This window comes from Panthera pardus, unplaced genomic scaffold, assembly GCF_024362965.1.
Source record: "Panthera pardus isolate Hobbes unplaced genomic scaffold, ASM2436296v1 HiC_scaffold_25, whole genome shotgun sequence".
NCBI lineage: Eukaryota > Metazoa > Chordata > Mammalia > Carnivora > Felidae > Panthera > Panthera pardus.
The window spans coordinates 46,124,074-46,143,677 of NW_026526821.1; the positions used below are offsets into that span (position 1 = coordinate 46,124,074).

The following is a 19,604-nucleotide window of genomic DNA, read 5'->3' on the forward strand; positions in this document are numbered from 1 at the left end:
AAGGCTCAGATGATGCCACTGGGCTCTGACTCCTCTCTTTTTCTTGGCTCCATTTCCCCTGAGTTGGCTCAGTTCTCAGCCCCAGCATCCTGGTGGCCTTTGTCCTGGAGTGCTGAGCCAAAGTCTTTCTTTGGCTCTGATCCCATCCTGTTCCTAGCCCTTCCTCAGTCACTGTAGCAAGGGGAGAGCTCCACTAGCTTGCACCTGGACCCCAGACTTCACCCTGAGCCCCATCCATGGTGGGGGGTGGTTGGGATGGGGGAGTGGTAGTTCTTTAGAGCAAAACTGAAATGTTACAGGTTGCTGGGTGGCAAACCTCAACACTTCATCTCTGGCTTCACTTCCCCATTTTGCTGCCTATTTTATTCCTCCTCCTTCACTTCCTTATGGCTCATCTTTCCTTTTAGTCTCTTTAACTTATATTTCTCACCTTTAAAGAACAGTCTTGGAGCTGTTAGTGATAGCCTTCTGGAAAACCCAAATGCATCTTAAGGTGGGATTTGAAAAAGAACATTTGAGCCTGAGAGCTGAGTGGGAAACCTTCCCTTCAGTGAGGGCTTTTGCAGGGAGTGTGTGCAGACAGGACAAGCAGGTGAGACAAGGAAAAACTCAAAAGTTAAGCAAAAACCAAGACTTTGATATATTTGCTTGTACTTTTATATTTAATCTTACCATTTGAGTCCTAGTTTCCAACTATTGCACTGTTGCCTTAACCTGTAAGAGAGATGTGAGGAGCAATTCTTTTTTTTTTTTTTTTTTTTTTTTAATGTTTACTTATTTATTTAGAGAGGGAGAGAGAGAATCCCAAGCAGGCTTTGTGCTGTCAGTGCAGAGCCCAACACGGCTCAATCTCACGAACCGTGAGATAGTGACCTGAGCCAAAATCAAGAGCCAAATGCTTAACCGACCAAGTCACCCCAGTGCCCCAGATGTGAGGAGCAGTTCTGGATCCCCTGTCTTTTATGGCTTTGAACTAGTTGTCTTTTTTTCCTATTTTCCTTTGTCAGTGTAAATTTATTTTAATCTGCTTGTTATTTTGATGGACAGGAAATGTGTTTGAATCTGCTGTTTAAAATAATGTGGTTTCATTTTTTGGGGGTTTTTTTTGGCAGTGATTCTCACATGTATTTCAGTAGAATTATTCTGCAGTTGAGTATAATGATCTTTCCCAAGTTTGTAGGACAATGAATCTTTGTGATTTTGAGAACTTTCTCAAAATCATTTTACTAAAACTTTGGTACCTGCTACTGCCTGCCTACTTCAAGATAAAATGCATGAGAGCAGCAGATGAATAATAACAAAATGTGGAGCAGCTGATCTTGTTAGCTTTGACAGATTTTTTAATCATGCATATATGTACCTGTGGTTTGATTTTTATATTGCATACATATAGTCATTGCTTATAAAAATGTTTCTATTTTATATGATGAAATGAAATATATCAATATTTCATGCAATTTTGAAAAAAAAAGTTCTGTGAATTCCAGGTGTTCTGCCACCTTAAACATTGGAAAGCACTACTTTCCTGGGCAATCAAATCCCTGAATTTCTGGTATTGAGTCATGCATCCTATGTCCTTACTGATGAGCTGTGTTATGTATTTACAAGGACATGCACTGCACCTGGTAGTTTGGAAGCACTATTACATGTGTAATAATGAGCACACTTGGAATTGGTTCCCACTGTTTTGAAAAGTATACTTAGCAGGAATCAGGGATTTGCTTGTCTGACATCCCCTGAACTCTGACCCAAAGGAAAGAAGCCTTATCACCTGGCTCCCAAGGTCTATGTGGGAGGGCAGAGCTGTTAGCTTTCATTTTCTTGTTTGCATCCTGCCTGCCTTTCCTCCACAGTTAATCCATTTATTAATTCGTACTGATGATTTAGTATCTCCCACTTTCTTGTTTCTTGTTTTCTCTTTTCGTCTTTAGCTTCTTCTGAGCAGCCTCTTAGGTGAATGCACATTTAAGTAATAAGTTGATTCAGCTTCTTCGTTGTAATAGAGCAATGACCTGTGAAGGGCCAGCAGCAAACCAGCAGTCTTTTCAGCAGTCCTGCATTTGACTTCTACCATCCTGGCATAGCAGAAGGCAAATGTCAACAGCCAAGTGTTCTTTTTGGCAGTGTCCTCCCAGGGAGCTGCCACTTCCATCTTATTGTCTTCATGGTGGTGGACCCAGAACATGGAGTCAGAATCCAGAGAGGGAACTGGTCTACTTATCTGAGCTCCCCCTCAGTGAGGGTGACTGCACTGGACCTCATTCCCATTCATCAGTTATTGGCCTCCAAGGAGACTCACCTATCCCACCGAACTGGCATACTAACTTATTATGGGGTCTGGATGTGGCAAGAGCCCTCCTTAAGCCCACCCACCACACTATTGTATCCTCTGGTTTCCCTTCTCTCTGGATCCCCTCCCGTGCTGTAACCCTTGTCAGCCCAGTCTGAGGCTCCATGCTTCCCTTCTTACACATGCACACACACACATGCAGAGGCAGACAGGTAACAGCACAGCAAAAGTTTGATTTTGTTTTATGGTCCTCCATCAGTCATGAAGTCCCAACAAAGATGGAACTACCCTGACAATATCAGATGCCCTTTTACCAAAAGCACTCCCTAGAGCTTAATTGTAGAAATGATTATGATAATGTCTAATAAGCAGAAATTTATTATGTTCATAATATTTTTTAAACTTTTCCAAAATGAAGATCCTGATTGTATTCCATTTTTGAAAGGCATAAGGTGTATGGTGGTAGGACGTTTACCGTGTTCTCTTTTGCAGCAGATATTTGAAGCCAGGTGTAATTAAGTGAATGGCTCCATAAATCTGTTGTGTGTGCCTGAGACTGGGGGAGTGCAGCCCTAATGACAACACCCCTCTGCTAACATGTCAGCGCTGACTGAAAGGAAACCCAGGGAGCAAGAGTAAATGTTTCTGGTCTTCACCCTCCTTGCAAGGGTTTTTATCAACCAAAGTGTTAAGTAGGGGATCCATAGATTATCAAGGAGAAAACAGACTGGAACCCTTACACATTTCACAAAGGATGTCTGCAGCTGGAACTAATGATTCTGGGCTACTAAAATCTCTTTATAAGTTCAGGCTGCTTATCTCTGTTTAAGGGTGAAGAAAACACCTACTACAAATTCTCTCAGGCTGTCCAGTGTCTCGTTCAGGAACTTAAAATTAAAAAAAAAAAAAAAAAAAAGGTGGCCTGGGAGAGAGAGCAGTTCTGAAAATTACAGAGTGATGAGGTCTGTTTTGAGGCCAAAGTGGGGGAAAAGGCAAGGGTTTTGCTTGTGCAGCCTCTGATACAATGGAGGGGACCTTAACACAGACGGACAGTACCCTACAAAATGTAACCCATAATTCAAGCTGTCAGCTTAATCACACTGTTTCCAGGTAAAGAGAAGGAGCCCTTGTTTCCTGGGTAAAGAGAAGGAGCGTTGTTTGCTGACCCCTGGTCCTTAGCCTGCGCAGACCGCCCTGCTCTGTTGGCCTTTGTGTCGCAGTCCCCTCCTTCCTCCTTTTTGTCATTGTGCTCCCTTCAAGTGGCCCCCTGGAAGGGACCACCCAGGGGGCTGCACAATGGGGACCGAGGTAGCCACCAAAACATAGGTTTTGTAAGACAGCCCGTTAAAAGAAAAATACTGTTTAACTATGTATGTGTTTGTCCTTTCTACAACTGTTTTGTGTGGCAAACAAAACCCCATATACAAACTTCACTGTGGCCGCACATACAGCTGTTCCAGCCATCGGGTGTCAGGCTTGAGATAGTAGCTTCCAGTTTATTTTCCCAGGGCACTAATTCTTGATGTGGTTTATATTTACACGTTTGTTTGGATTTATGGTCAGGAAATTTGGTATCAAAACAAACAAATTGCACTGGATTTATGAAACTATTTTATCCATAGTCCTCAGAGTTGGTGGCTTGGCATTACTCTCTGATGAAATTTGTCTGTAATGATACTTAACAAAAGCTAGCAGCCCGGAATTCAGTTCTCAATAGCCATTTACACCTCTGTAAAAGGATTAGCTCTGGCCAATTGTTACACTGTTTAAATCTTAATTTGCATCTTTATGGAGGTAGAGCTTCTAGAGACCTCTCTGGTTCTCTGTTGTATTTGTATACCTATGGGTGGGAGGTCACTGGAGGTTTTCTCTTATTGGTGAAGGTGCTAAATTGCCTCAGGATGACCAGTAAGCTCCACAAATTGAATTAACGTCTCCGGTTTTGACTGACAACAGCCGGCTTTGGTTCGTTAGTTATATTTTGTAGCAATTGTGGTCTGAATGTTTGGTACATGAATGCACTCTGTTCTATTTAAACTAAAGAATCCTCATGCTTCTTAGGATTTTAAATGTTAATTGTAATCAACAAATGTCCATGGGAATAAAGTGTAAAAAACCAGAACCAGAACTAGATAAAATGATGGTTTTAAAAAGTAATCTTTTCTGTCCCGAACATGTGCTGTTAGCTTAAAGATCAAAGCCTTCTTATGTTTAGGTCAAACCGATGAAGAGGAGCAAGTTGAGTTTTCCAGCCAGGGTTGCTGCAGGCACTGGAATTGGAAACAAAGGTCCTATGTATTGCTCCTTTCCCACCTTTCTGTGTATGGGTTATTCCTAAATTGCAAGCTCCCAGCTTGTGGACCACCTCTTCGAATGATGCCTTTTCATTTTGCTTATTTTGAAATACAGATTTCCTTCACTAAAACTTTGCTCTGTGACCAGCCCTGGTGCTTTACAATCCTTCAGCATTAAAAATTTTGTAAGCCAACTCATTACCATTTACCATCAGTGATTCCCATACTATTTTGAGACTGTTGTTCCCTAGAGAAAATAAAACCTGAAAGTTGAGCCTGTAGTGCTGCAGCTGAAATGCTTAAATTCGAAGTCCCTGAAAAGGTAACACCTACAGGAATGGGTGAGAGTTACCTGGCAGCGTTAAGGAATCATTTACTTTCTGTAACCCTCATACAGGGTTTGTTTCTATTTTTATGTTTTTGTCTTGTCAAAAAGTAATTCTCAGGTCACAATACTGAAAGAAAAAAGCATAGCACTTTTCTCTCTTCCTCACTTTAAAATACATATACTGAGTGTTCACATTAGCCTAGAATGGGGTTGTTTTCTTTCAAATTACCTCCAAAATTCAGTAAAAGATGAAAGATGTGAGTAAAAGATGAAAATGAAACTAGGAAGAATTATTTTAAATTAGGCCCTCCCAAAATTTTATGTATTGTATGCTTTAACCATTGCTGGGTAAAATAAAATACACCTCTTAAAGGTTCCATTTGTGTGTCTAACAATTCCCTGTCAACCAGCAGATTTGTCCACCTGCTGGACTTCACAAAGAACAAACTGGCCCCGTGTGTTGAGGCCAGGCCAGTCCACACATTCCCCAGGCAAGACTGGACCTGGCCTCACTGGACCAATGCCCCTCCAGCAGGAATCATTTTGGTAGGAATACAAATAGAAGACACAAAAGAAGTTGAGTCCTGAATTCCAATATAGTTAGTCAGTGTTTCCATAACACATAGTCTTTAATCTTTAGTTCCATAGTGTTTGAATTCTTGAATAGAGTTATTTTTAGCAAAGGACTGATGGATATTTTGCAAACTAGAGCCAGGTACCATGTGGGGGAATACCTATTAGAAATCCCCAGCACATACCAACTCTTCTTTCAGCCAGAGAAACTTGAGTTCATCTAGAGTAGTTGTAAGCTCTGTGCAGATAGTAATTATCCATCTCATTGATCACTTGTTGCCCAGCCCTGGAAGTACTGGACTGGTAGAACAACTATGTAAAAACTGTAGAAATAGGTGTGTCATGAATTTCTCTAATCTGGGTTTAAATCTTGGCCTGCCATTCAACACATATTGCTGTTAAGTGTGTCTTCAGTGTCATGCTGAGTGCTACATGAAACTTAAAACATAACAATTCACAAGTCCAATTGCTGTTCTCAACAAGCTTTTGGTTTTGTTGAGAAGGCTAAGCAGAAAGGACATAACTAGGGGACTGTTCAGTGTAACTAAGGATGCCGTCTGTATGGTGAGTGCTAAAGGAAATCAGGGATAAGAAAGAGCCCGATGAATGAGATGGTCAGAGAAGCATCTAGACTGGTGTGAGATAAGCTAGTCTACAGGAGGCTCACATTTGGAAAAGAACAAAGGTTATGTGACTGGACAATCAGGTGTTACTGAACACTGGCACACCGTGCTCAATGGGGACAGAGATGCAAACACAGGCAACGAGGGATGCGCTTTCTCTAGAGAATTTGATAAACAGTAACAAAAAACTGTCTGCTTTCTCTTATCACCACTCCTAAGAATGGCAAAGATAAAACACTCTTCCCCTGGAGGGAGGCTGTTCTCATAGCAACACCCTGCCCACACCCTACGTTGGTACCCCAGCATTAGTGAGTGTCTGCTAACTTCCACTACCCGTGGGAACATTTTAGAGGTGATATAGAAACATCCAAGCCATGGTCCTTGTTCAGGGTGCACCACCTGGTTCTGAAAATCAAATTAAAGGCAGTCGAACTGGAGACCCCAAACCCACAGGCAGGCTCTGTGCAGCATAGTATTTAACCTTCTTTTGAGTTAACTGCCACATTTGTAAACTTAGAACATGGCAAATAAAAATAAACTTTGCAATTGTAGATTTCTAGCTTCTCTTGAACACTAGGAAGATCAGCATCACTGAGACCCCCATTTCACAGTGGGAGCTGTGAGTGGCTGGCCCTTTGCAGGAAGCACGGGCCCCAGCCTTCCACGACTGCCCCACCAGCCCCCACTGTGGGTGATCCCTCCCTCCTCTGCCTCACCCACCACTGCTTTCCCCCTGCTGGCTCCTAGAGCATGAGCTTAGTCTCCTGGCTCCTGGGGCCTCACCAGTAGCATTAGCATATGGCCGCCAGGCTAACCCTCTCAAAAACACTGCTTTTAGGAAACCAGCCATTGCGTGGACATCTGAAAGATTTGTTGCTATTTTCTCACCAGAGTTTTATATCGAATTTTATTTCCCATTACAGTTGCCCCTTGAACAACAGGTTTGAATGGCACAGGTCCACGTATACGTGTTTTTTGTTTTTTGTTTTGTCACTAAATATGGTATTGTAAATGTATTTTCTCTTCCTTATGATTTTCTTAATGATATTTTATTTTCTCTAGCTTTACTGTAAGAATACAGTATAGAATACATATAACATACAAAATATGTGTTAACCATGTTATCAGTAATGCTTCAGGTCAACAGAAGGCTATTAGTAGTTAAGTTTGGGGGCAGTCAAAAGTTATGTATGGATTTTTGACTGCATGGGCGTTCGGTGCCCGTAACCCCCGTGTTGTTCACCAGTCACCCATACTAGCTTATCACCACCAACAGCAATCCCTACCTGGCCAAACTTGTCTCCTTACTGGCACCCACACCCCCCCTTACCTGGCATTTCCTATCACCTGCTCCTGAGCTTGCAGTCTTATCTCCCCTTCTGTCTTAATGATCGCTGGCAAAAGGTCTTCCTCATCATTCCTGATGGTCTGCCTCCTCATCCTGAGCTCCCCTTTACATCTCTAAAATTGGCTCACCACTGATGGGCTTATCTTCCTCTTCTTAAGGGCAAGTATTGTTGTGTGAATTGAGTGGCAGTAAGATAAAGTCTTCCAGGAAGAATTAGGACACAGATTTTACCCAAGAAAAAAGTATTCTTAGGTACTGTAAGTGACATAGGCCAGGAGTCTGGAAGGTTTTGGGCAGCAGAGCTCATAAGTGAAGGGCCCAACCCAGGGTCTGGCCCACAGGGACTAAGACTCCAAACTCAGAGTCTAGACAACAGGTCAGGACTTGGCAAGGAGCTGGGGCACTGACAGTGTGGCCCAGAGCCCGGAACAGGTTTTGAATCCAGGGATCCATTTTTATTTCCTGCCCAGGGTAAAAGCCTGTATCAGAGTAAGGGAATGGTGGGGGGGGGGGGGGGGGGGGGGGGTAGCGGTAGGGAGGGTACTATGCCCACAGTTTTTTCTCACCCTCAAGTAGGACAGATCACATCTCTTTTATCCCCATGATATCAGGCACATGGCCATCAAATGGATCCAGTGACTTAACCAACTATAGAACTAATTACAAATTAATAATACTTTGCTGTTAACCCATTGCCTTAAGAATTGCTTCATTTTCATTTGGGGGCATGTATCAAACATTCCCAACTGTGATCTTTTTTAATGTAGAAATACTGTTTTGTTTTTTGATATCCTTCCCAATAGCTTTTTAGAATCATGCTTTCCCCCAAACAGACACCTTTTTTTAAGGCAAGTTGCTAGCCAATCTCTTTGGAGGCTATTGGTACCATGACAGACCTAACTAGAAACAGTGGCCAAGTTGTTAGCCTCTGCCACTCCTCCCCTCTACCTGGAAGTAGACAATGAAGGCTAAATCCCTCTTCCCTTGCCTTCCTGTTCTTACAAAGAAAATGTTTTTGTAGTGAGATCCAAATGAAGAAATAATAGTCATTTTTTTTTATTATTCAGGAATGGAGGATATAACCTATACTCTAGCCAACAGTTTTCAATTTCTTAGCAGTGACAATTTAAGTAAATTTCACATGAGTTGTGGGGCTCTAACTTTTTTATGATTGACAATATAAAATTAGCCTTTTCCGCTGTTAAGATTATCTAGCATTCCTATCAGTCAGGTGCAATGTGGCATGAGATTGCACAGCTGTAGATTGAAAACATTAAAGTCTTCAAAGGGTTAAAAGTTGCTTCCTCTGATGGATTTAAAACTGCCACATGCACACAAACAAGTTTTCCCAAACTGCCCCATTTTACATTTTTGTCGAGAGACAGTCTAGTTGGTGCATTTTTATGTCTAGATTATATTACAGATATATTTCAATAAACCACGAAAACCACTATAGATTCTAGAAGCGGGCCGTCTGTGCTTAAATAAACATCTCATGCAGCACCTGTTTTGTTTTATAGGCTCTATAATCACAGTGACATTCTGAAAGGAGACCTTGAAGCCTGCAGAGCAGCTGTCCTTCACCAGCCCCCAGGACTCTTACCTGGGGGTGGCAGTGATGAAAAGCAAGTCAAGTATTAATCACTGCGGGGTGGGATGGCTGTTCTTGCTCCCAGACACTTCCAAATGTAAAGGGTCACAGAAGAACTCACACAGTCTCCCCTGGGGTAGTCACTTATAATTGTCAATTTAGCCTTTTCTTACAAACTGTATCATTTACTACTTTGTAAATGTATTTGTTTCTGTTAATTGGATATATACACTCAATCCCTGATCATAGCAATGTTTTAAGGGTTTACTTTGGAAGGGGGGAGGGAGCACAGGTAGCCTTTGGCATACTCGTATACCCGAGAGCAACCCAGGATACCATCCAGTATAACCACCACCCGGAGGGAAGCACTCCTTAATTTCCAAGGTCGTGCTAGTGATACCGGTCTCCAATCTGTAGGTATGGGTCACTGGACCATCAACAAGACCTAGGAGCTTGTTAGAAACATGCGTTCTCAGGCCTCACCCAGGACCCACTAAATCAGGAATCTGGAGGTGGGTGCGGCCACCTGTGTTTTAATGAGCCCTTAAGGGAACTCTGCTCCCTCAAGTTTGAGAGCCACCATTTCAGAAATATCCCTTAAATGGCCACAATTCTGGGATGAGAGAGAGAGAGAGGGAGAGTTAATTATTTGCAAGGTAGTCAGCACATATGAACCATGACTCTTGTACACTTTTCCTAAGTCAATTAGAAACCAATTCCATACCCTCTACCCGCCCTTTAGGCAGTTGGGTTTCTTTTCATGGCCTCAGAAGTTTTGTGGCATTGGGCTGCTTATTGAGTTCATAGAATTACAAATGTGTAATGTGTGTAATGGTTTATCCAGTACTGTTATCTGGTGGGTTCCTAATTCATGTGGCGTAAATGTTGCCTGTGTTCTAACTTTGATTTGTATTTTGGGGGTTGACTCTATTTCCTCTTAGTAAAATATATCCTGCCATTTACTAGTTGAGAACAGATGATTACTCAGGCGTGGTCAGCAGAAGGGTGTCTGTGAAAGTCCATCTGCAAGGACCTTGTTTGGCTGAGAGCCTGGGAGGGGCTTCTGGGGTCTGGTTATCTTACCTCCAATATCATTCTCTATCTTTAATGTGCCCTGTAGGCTGTTTTATGTTCACAAGTTTTTAGAGTAGAGTTCAGCCTAAGTCTAGTGTGTATTGGATCCCATTAAGGCGTGAGAAGTCAAATAAATAATGGTCTCTAAAAGGGCCTTGTCACAAGAAAACTTGGCCAAGCGAATGGTTCCATTTCGCAGACCACAAGATGAGCTTCACGAGTCCTGAGTATATTTACATCAACTTCTACATCTCTACTAGTGATCCCCAAGTTATGGAAAATGTTGGAAATGACCTTCCTATTCAATAGCTTTTCAGCCTGAAGCAATAAAGGCAAGAAAATACAAGAAAATCCTCTGGCATATATTTATCATGTGAAATAAAAAAAAACAGCAGTCTTAAAATACTCCTTTACAAGGTGGTGGAAGAAGCTGGCTGGGAGGAGTCTTTCTGTGCTCTATAGGTCATTCAGTGCTTATGTGTCGTGAGGCTCTTTCCCTGGGCCCCTGTTTCTTTCTCACTGCCTTTTATGTCTGTTGATATACTATTTGGCATAAACCATAGTGTGACGTGTGGCATAGGAAGCATATATGCATTTATAATTCTCTGTGCAAACTGACTTGTTACACTAAATGATTCATTGTTTGACTCTCTTAACCTAGGCTGCCAAAGTGTGATTGTGGGTGAGAAGATATAATATCTACATCTACTAGACTGATGTTTGTTATAGTTTCTCAACATGCATGATAAAGCATTGATTTCCATTATGAAAGGTTGCATTTTACATTACTATTGACCTACAGTTATGTATAAATCAGCCTTTCCTAAGAAATGAGCCTTCTTTATGACCAACACAAATTTTAAAATTAATATCTGGAGCCTTCAAGACTGGTTACCACAATCATTTTTAAAGCCAGATAAAGAAGTCAGGAATGGTTACTAATGTCAGTGTTATGTTCTGTTACAATTAGAATTGTCCCATGTACTGTGACTGGGGATAGTAGTGTTTAATGCGTTCAGATTGTCACTGCTTCACTCTCTAGCTTCAGAAAAAGTGCCAAGTGTTTATATGACCTGTGAGAGACAAGTAGTCAAGTCTTTAAATACGTATTCCTTCTAATGGTTTTAACCGTGGCATCCAGCTCCCCACTGCCTTCCTTGCTCCAGCCACCCCCTGCACCCCTCAACATCAGTAGTTATTGCTGGCTACTCCCCTAAGTGAAATATTCCTGTATGCTTGGTGATCTCCCCTGGATCAGACTAGTCAATTTGATAAACCATTCCAGAAACACAGATTTGGAAAGAATTATGTGCTTTTGTTCTTCAATTGCTAATGACTCTGATGTCATAGAAGTGTAAGCCAGGCAGAGTGGGAAGCCTCTAACAGGTTATGAACTCCTTAAAGCCCATTCAGTAGAGCCATGTTCGGTGTGTCCAAATTCCTGTTTGTGCCCCTGACCAAACCATGGCAATCGACATCTGTCTCTCTAATCTCATGTGTAGAATGGGACACCTGCCTCATAGCATACTCTAAAAGATAGTGTGAAGACCTCCAAATTCCTGCTCATAAAATGAAGCATCTTAAAGGAAAAAAGAACAAAATGATTCTTATCATCATTATTGATTTTTGCTATATCAAGGATTAAGTGTTCAAAGTCCTTCATTTGAAAGAAAGGCTTCCTATTAGGTAGAGTATCAAGTCACTATTTTAGACAATGATGAGTTATTACAATTTGATTCATGTCATTTGGGGTACTTGATAAAAAGTTCTGTTCATTGTTGCCTTTAGGAAAACATATTTTAAAATGAAAATGGTTACTAAATAAGTAGTTTTATCTTATACAAAAACCATAATGAGACTACCTATTACTTTATACTTTTTTCCAGGCGCAACTAATTAGTTGTCTCTTTTACTGGCTACTCTCAAATACAATTGCCCAATTGTACTCTCAAAATCATGCTGAAAAATTGAGTCAGCTTTATATTGTTTGGGTTACAGTATGCAAAAGCCTCTTTATTTTATTCTGCCTGTATTCATAACAAAATTCAGGCTGTTTATTAATTTGTCTCCATTTAAAACTTTTGGTCAAATTACCAATCTGTTATAAATCAGTTGTGGTTAGGAAGAACTGGTACATTTGTTTTAATTGCAATTTTCTGATTGGAAGCCAGTCCAAATATATGAAGTTAATTAAAGTCTCTTCTTTTGTTATATTTTTAATTAGAGGAGTATATTGGGGCGCCTGGGTGGCTCAGTCAGTTAAGTGTCCAACTTTGGCTCAGGTCATGATCTCACAGTTTGTGAGTTCGAGCCCCACATTGGGCTTTGTGCTGACAGCACAGAGCCTGCTTCAGGCTCTCCCTTTATGCTTCTCTCTCTCTCTGCCCCTCCCCTGGTCACGTTCTCCCTCTCTCTCTCTCTCTCTTTTCTCTCTCTCCTCTATCAAAAGTAAATAAATAATTTAAAATTTTAATTAGAGGAGTATATAATTTATCTGACACCAAATTTTGTTTTTCTTTCTGTGTGGCACTGATGTTATAAATTTTCCAATCAAGGTGGAAAAATTAAAAAAAAAACTTTTTTAAGTCCTTTGTACCACTTTGCAGATCTTCTGATATGGTGTATTCATGTAGAACCATGGGCAACACTTCATACAAAGGCAGCCATGACTCTTGGACTCCTTGCCCAATCTATCCTGAAATAAATCTGCAGAAAAGCCTGGTTTTGTGCTTTGATTTTTGACTTAGCTGTTCCAAAGTCACAAATTCTTGATGCTGTACCTCCTTCAGGAGCTCATTTTGCTGTTTGACCCCCTGCAAGTCAATTAATGGTTTTGTCCTTTTGTGAAGTATGTATAATAATTATAGGAAACCTTAGCAAGTTCTTCATCCCAGGACCCAAGGGATGGTTATGGTTGGTGGGGGTATTAGTAGCCAGAGTCTTGCCTTGGCTTTGCCTCTACAGAAGTCATGTGTATCAATCACCAGAGAGATTGGTCTCTGTTCATTCAATCCATCCCAACTAATTTAATTAATTTAATTCATCCAAAATCAACCTGTTTTCAAGTTTAATTCAATTTAGCTAAACATGCTTTCAGACCAGAAACACAATTGATTTACTCATTATAAGAAATACAACAGTTGAATAGACTAGAATTTGCTCATGCCCTGTGAGTGCATTTTCCCAGTAGTGAAATCTGTTGTGAAACCAAATGTAAATGGATGTTCCTTCATTTATATAGAATCAGAACAAAGGAATTGGGTGGCATTATGACTTCAGTGAAGTCTGGTAGAAACTAAGAAATTCAACTTGCTGAAGGACCTTTCTACCAGACGAGCCAGAAACTTTAGAATCATTCTAGGAAGTTTTTAAAGAAGTTCAGGGATCCCCATGACACATCCCACTTTATGCAAGTCTTGGTTAGGTGAAGCAAAGATTATAACAATTGAGATGCATTAAAGAAGGTTCTGAATTGTATATAGACTTACTTTTCCCCCCAAACATTTTATTTTGAAAATTTCCAAACATGCAGAAAAATAAAGGGAATGGTACAGTGAGCATCCATACGCCCACCACCCATATCTACCACTGACGTTTTATTGCACTGACGTTTTATGTCTGTCTTTCCATCCTTCCATCTATCCATCAATCTGAGTCATTTATTTTTATGCATTTCCAATCAAGTCACAGATATTAATGCACTGTTTTTTTTAACTTTTTACTTTGAAACAAAAATTCGCAAAAGCAAATATAACAACATAATGAAATTTCATGCATTCATCATCCCGATCCACCAATTGTCAACATTTTTTTAGACTTGTGTTATCTCTTTCCCTTCCCCACATTTTTTTCCTGAGTCATTTAAAACAGACAAAACATTTCATTTACAAATACAAATGCTTATCTCTTTAATCTATAAGCATTTAATACATTACTGTTTAATTAGATTCCTTATCTAATACCTGTTTTTTGCCAGTTGGCCTTGATGGTCTCAGTCTTTGATTCAGTCTTTTTACATTTGATTTGTTTGAATTAGGAACCAAGTGATATTACCCATAAACTGGTAGCTTGATACAAATACAAGATTATGTTCCAGGCCAGTTATTTTGGCAAGACGACATCATAAGTGGCGCTAGTACTTCTGGTACACCTCTGCAGGCAGCACACAATGGCTGGTCGTCCCACTGGTAGTGTTGCTAGGACTGATCCATGGGTTCGAGTGTTGGCACACTGATACCTTTAGTACAGCGTTTACTGTTACACAATTTTCACAAAATTATAATCATCTCTTAGATGCATTCATTAATCTGGACTTAGAAATGGTGGCTTTTCTAATTTATTTATTTGTTCTGCATTTATTAGTTGGAAGAACTTTGCCCATCAACTACTTGGTAACCCTGAAATGCATTTTTTTACCACAAAGGCAGGATAAATGATACTGTCCCTTTACTTACCAATTTTCAGAATGAGTAGTTGCCTTACCAGCCTCCAAAGGTTTGTTTGTTGGTTGGTTTATATTTTTAATTGTGGTAAAACACACCACAAAAGTTACCATTTTAACCATTTTTAAGTAAGTGTGCAGTAGCATGAAGTACATTCATACTGTTGTGCAACAGATCCCCAGAACTTTTTCGTCTTACAGAACTGAAACTCTATACCCATTAATCAACTCTCCATTTCTCCTTCCTCCCAAACCCCTGGCAAGCACCATTATGATCACTATTTCTGTGAATTTGACCATTTTAGATGGCTTACATTAAGTCAAATTATACAGTATTTGCCTTTTTATGACTAGTTTATTTAACTTAGCATAATGTCCTTAAGATTCATCCATGTAGCATGTGACAAGATGTACTTGCTTTGCAAGGCTGAATCCAAAGGTTTTTATTATTTTTAAAACTTAAGTATTTTTTTATTATTTATTTTTTAAATGAACTCATGATTTTCATATATTTGCTGTGTTTCAGTCCATTGCAGTCATTATTGTTGTTGGTGCTCAAATTGTTTCATCTTGGGCCAGTGGGATCCCCTTCAGGGGAGCTTCTGAGGCCTTTTAACATGACTCAGTAGCCTCTGAGAGTTTCCTTACTTTGTGATGCCCAGATGTTCCAGGCTCATCTCGTACATCTCCTACCCTAGAGATGTACTACATGCCAGAGTCTGCACGTATAATACATGCTCACTTTTTAACTCTTTACTAATATTATCTCAATGCTTTTTAATTACAAGTAGACCTTAGTGAGAGTATAACAAGGATAAATTATTGTTCAGAAAGAAATGTGATGGGTTTCTCTTAACCACACGTAAGAGGAGCTGGACTATCTATCCCATGATTTGAAACCATGGCTACTATATATTAGAACCACTCTGAGGGCCTTTAAAAAAATCCCAATGGCCAGGCCACACCCAAGCCCAGTTTGACTAGATCCTTTAGTGATGGCACCAGGCACCTAGATTTTGCAAAGTTCCCCAGGTGGTTCCAGTATGTGGTCAAAGTTGAGAATGCTCATTTAACAATGAAATCATAACCAAAATAAATTTTTAAAAAACATACCTGAACTCTGAAAATTACCTTAGTCTAGAATATATTAGGTTCCTGACTTTTCTGAATAAATAATCCTTCACTAGCTTGATTATGGGGCCTTTAAAAATGAAGGAATCTCATTTAGTCACACAATACTGCCAATGTCTAATGTGTCTCCTGTTTCTGTTTTATAGATCTGAACAAGCACCAGGTCAGCATGTTGCCACCTTGAAAGAACATGATAATTCTATCAGAGAAGTAGTAGTTAAGCCATCTGAAGTTTTCCCAGTCAAAAAAGTGAACCAGATGACAAGGGTTAGTAATTTTTATTTAAAAAAAAAAAATGAAGTTTCAAGATTATACAAATGATTCATTTGAGGAAATAAGTCACCTTCTTAAACATGGTTAAAATATTTGGAAAAAAATGTTATGTAATAAGTGAGGTTTTGTGGTTTGTTTGTTGACACTTTCTGATCTCAGGCCTTTTGTGCAGAGTTTTGTGTAGGAATCCCAACTTCCTACATTCAGATCCTGGAGGTAACCTAACTGAGCATAATGACCACAACATTTTCCAAGTAACTTAGAAGCATCTTGTAGCATTCTGGTTTTCTTTCCCCACTCTATACTTTAAAAATACAGTGTGGGGCACCCGTTGCTCAGGTGGCTCAGTTGGTTGAGTGTCTGACTCTTGATTTCAGCTCAGGTCATAATCTTGCGATTGAGAGATTGTGCTTGGAAGATTGAGCCCTAAATCAGGCTCACCACTGAATGTGGAGCCTGCTTAAGATTCTCTCTCTCTCTCTCTCTCTCTCTCTCTCTGCCCCTCTCCCAATTCACACACTCTCTCTCTCTAAAAAATAAATAACAAAAAATACTGAGCAATCATACATGTTAATTCAGCAAACATGTACCAATCCATTTCTGTATAAAGGTACCAGCCCAGATCCATTGAAGGGAAAGAGATAAATAAAATGTAACATTTCCTTCTGGGAAATGGCATAATAGGATGTCTGTAATAAGAAAATATCAGAGAATATGGGCCTCCAGTAAAAGGAGCCAAGCCATCTGGAGAACAAGTGAGGCAGACTTTACAGTGGAGGGAGTAGAGAAGTATTGAGGTGACCCTTAAAAGAGAGACAGAATGGGGCTCAGTCAGTTAAGTGTCTGACTCTTGATTTCAGGTCATGATCTCATGGTTTGTGAGATGGATCCCCGAGTCAGGCTCTGCCCTGGCAGCACCAAGCCTGCTTGGGATTCTCTCTCTGTTCCTCCCTTGCTTGTGCTCTCTCTCTTTCTCTCTCTCTCTCAAAATAAATAAATAAACTTTAAAAAAGAGAGAAAGACAGAATTTTGACAGGCTAAGATTGCAGGGGGTTGCATCAGGCAGGGAGGGGCAGGGGTGACAGGGAAGGGCTGTTAGGAGCCAAAGAACAGACCCAGGAAGTAGAGCCAAGCTCTGGTCCTCCTGGCTGAAAGGCAGGCTTCAGGCCAGGGGTGGTGGGCGAGAAGGTCCAAAGTAGTGCTGGGCCCTGTGTGCAGTGACCATCCAGCACAAGTAGGGAGTTTGTGTTTGCTTTACTAGACCCTGGAAAGCCCTGAGAGCTTTTTGAGCAGGGCTGTAATAAGATTTCTGCAGTGCCTTAGGGAATTGTACCCCCTTGGATTTGGACTGAGAAGGCAGAGGAGGGACCCCTACAATGGTTCTGACCAGACAGACAAGGAGGCACCCGAGGGTGAGTGTGAAGATGCTGAGCAGAAAGAGGAAAGCGATGGAGTAGATCCCCTAGAGGAGCACTAGGGAGGACCCAGAAGCCCAGGTCTAAAGTGTGCCCATTGTAGTCTTCCTTGTTCCCTAGAAGGCCGTCTATTGAGAGAGGTGGCACTTCCTCTAAATTTATTGTCTTGTCAATGTGTTTTGTCTCAAAGTATATTTTCTCATCTTTGTAATGTAGGGTTTTCTGGCTTTGATCCTTTTAAGTTTTTATGTTTATCATGTTCAAAGTTCAAGGATTCGACATGTGTCCCTCCTGGAGGCAAGCCTTGCCCCCTCTGCACCAAAGTCACATGTCTGTGTCACTGTGGTCCAGAGCTTCTGCCATCGCCCCCACAAGCCTTTCAGAGCACCTTCAGCCCTTACCAAGCACCTCCCCCCACTCCTCGCCTCTTTAAAAAAGAGAGGAGAGAGACTTTACGCATTTCAAAATATGCACATAGAATGATATAATGATCTCAACAATCCCATGCCTGCCCAAGTTCATGGATGTTGTTACCATTGCACCATATTTGTTTCAAACCTCACCTTCTGCCTCCCCTCCCCCATCACCCTACCCTTCCTCTTTCTCCTCTTACCTGCTTCCTCCCCCCTTTCCTCTTCTGAAATAAATTATTGCAGATATAGACACAGCCCCCATGTGCCTTTCATGGATCCCATTCCCCTTTTCACAGATAACCTTGTATGTATCCTTCCCACACACATTTGCATTTTACTGCATTTTGTGGGACTCAGTAAATAAAGAACAATATTCTTAAGGAAAAACAGGTCCATTCCATATCTGTTGATAAATGTAGTTCTTAAGCAAGATTTTCTCAGGTTTTATTGTCCATTTTATTTAGTACTATTTTATAACAACAGTGTTTTTCATTCATTCCATTCACTGCAAGTACTTCACATTTCAGCCATGTCATGGGTGAAAGATGTATTGGGCGCCCTGGTGGCTCAGTCTCTGACTTTGTCTCAGGTCATGATCTCATGGTTTATTAGTTTGAGCCCTGCATTGGGCTTGCTGCTGTCAGCACAGAGTCTGCTTCAGATCCTCTACCCCTTCTGTCTCTACCCTCCGCCACTTGTGCACTCTCTCTCTCTCTCTCTCAAAACTAAATAAACATTTTTTTAAATTTTATTTTTTAAAATTTACATCCAAATTAGTTAGCATATAGTGAAGCAATGATTTCAGGAGTAGATTCCTTAGTGCCCCGTACCCATTTAGCCCATCCCCCCTCCACAACCCCTCCAGTAACCCTCAGTTTGTTCTCCATATTTCTGAGTCTCTTCTGTTTTGTCCCCCTCCCTGTTTTTATATTATTTTTGTTTCCCTTCCCTTATGTTCATCTGTTTTGTCTCTTAAAGTCCTCATATGAGTGAAGTCATATGATTTTTGTCTTTCTCTAACTTCACTTAGCATAATACCCTCCACTTCTATCCACGTAGTTGCCAATGGCAAGATTTCATTCTTTTTAATTGCTGAGTAATACTCCATTGTATATATATACACCACATCTTCTTTATCCATTCATCCATTGATGGACATTTAGGCTCTTTCCATACTTTGGCTATCGTCAGTAGTGCTGCTATAAACATGGGGGTGCATGTGTCCCTTTGAAACAGCACACCTGTATCCCGTGGATAAATGCCTAGAATTGCAAATTGCTGGGTCATAGGGTAGTTCTATTTTTAGCTTTTTGAGGAACCTCCATACTGTTTTCCAGTGTGGCTGCACCAGCTTGCATTCCCACCAACAATGCAAAAGAGATCCTCTTTCTCCGCATCCTTGCCAACATCTATTGTTGCCTGAGTTGTCAATGTTAGCCATTCTGACAGGTGCAAGGTAGTATCTCATTGTGGTTTTGATTTGTATTTCCCTGATGATGAGTGACGTTGAGCATTTTTTCATGTGTCCATTGCCCATCTGGATGTCTTCTTTGGAGAAGTGTCTATTCATGTCTTTTGCCCATTTCTTCACTGGATTATTTGTTTTTTGGTTGTTGAGTTTGATAAGTTCTTTATGGATTTTGGATACTAACCCTTTATCTGATATGTCATTTACAAATATCTTCTCCCATTCTGTCAATTGCCTTTTAGTTTTGCTGATTGTTTCCTTCGCTGTGCAGAAGCTTTTTATTTTGATGAGGTCCCTGTAGTTCATTTTTACTTTTGTTTCCCTTGCCTCTGGAGACATGTT

The 19,604-nt window shown here is 40.7% G+C and overlaps 1 protein-coding gene across 1 annotated transcript in view; it reads left to right on the forward strand.

The window, feature by feature from the left end:
- KIZ (kizuna centrosomal protein) overlaps positions 1-19,604 on the forward strand; it is a 143,298-nt gene that overhangs the window by 85,418 nt on the left and 38,276 nt on the right. Inside the window, exon 7 of the mRNA XM_019462377.2 lies at positions 15,840-15,960. Coding sequence (XP_019317922.2) covers positions 15,840-15,960 — 121 coding nt within the window. The remainder of the gene's footprint in view (positions 1-15,839; positions 15,961-19,604) is intronic.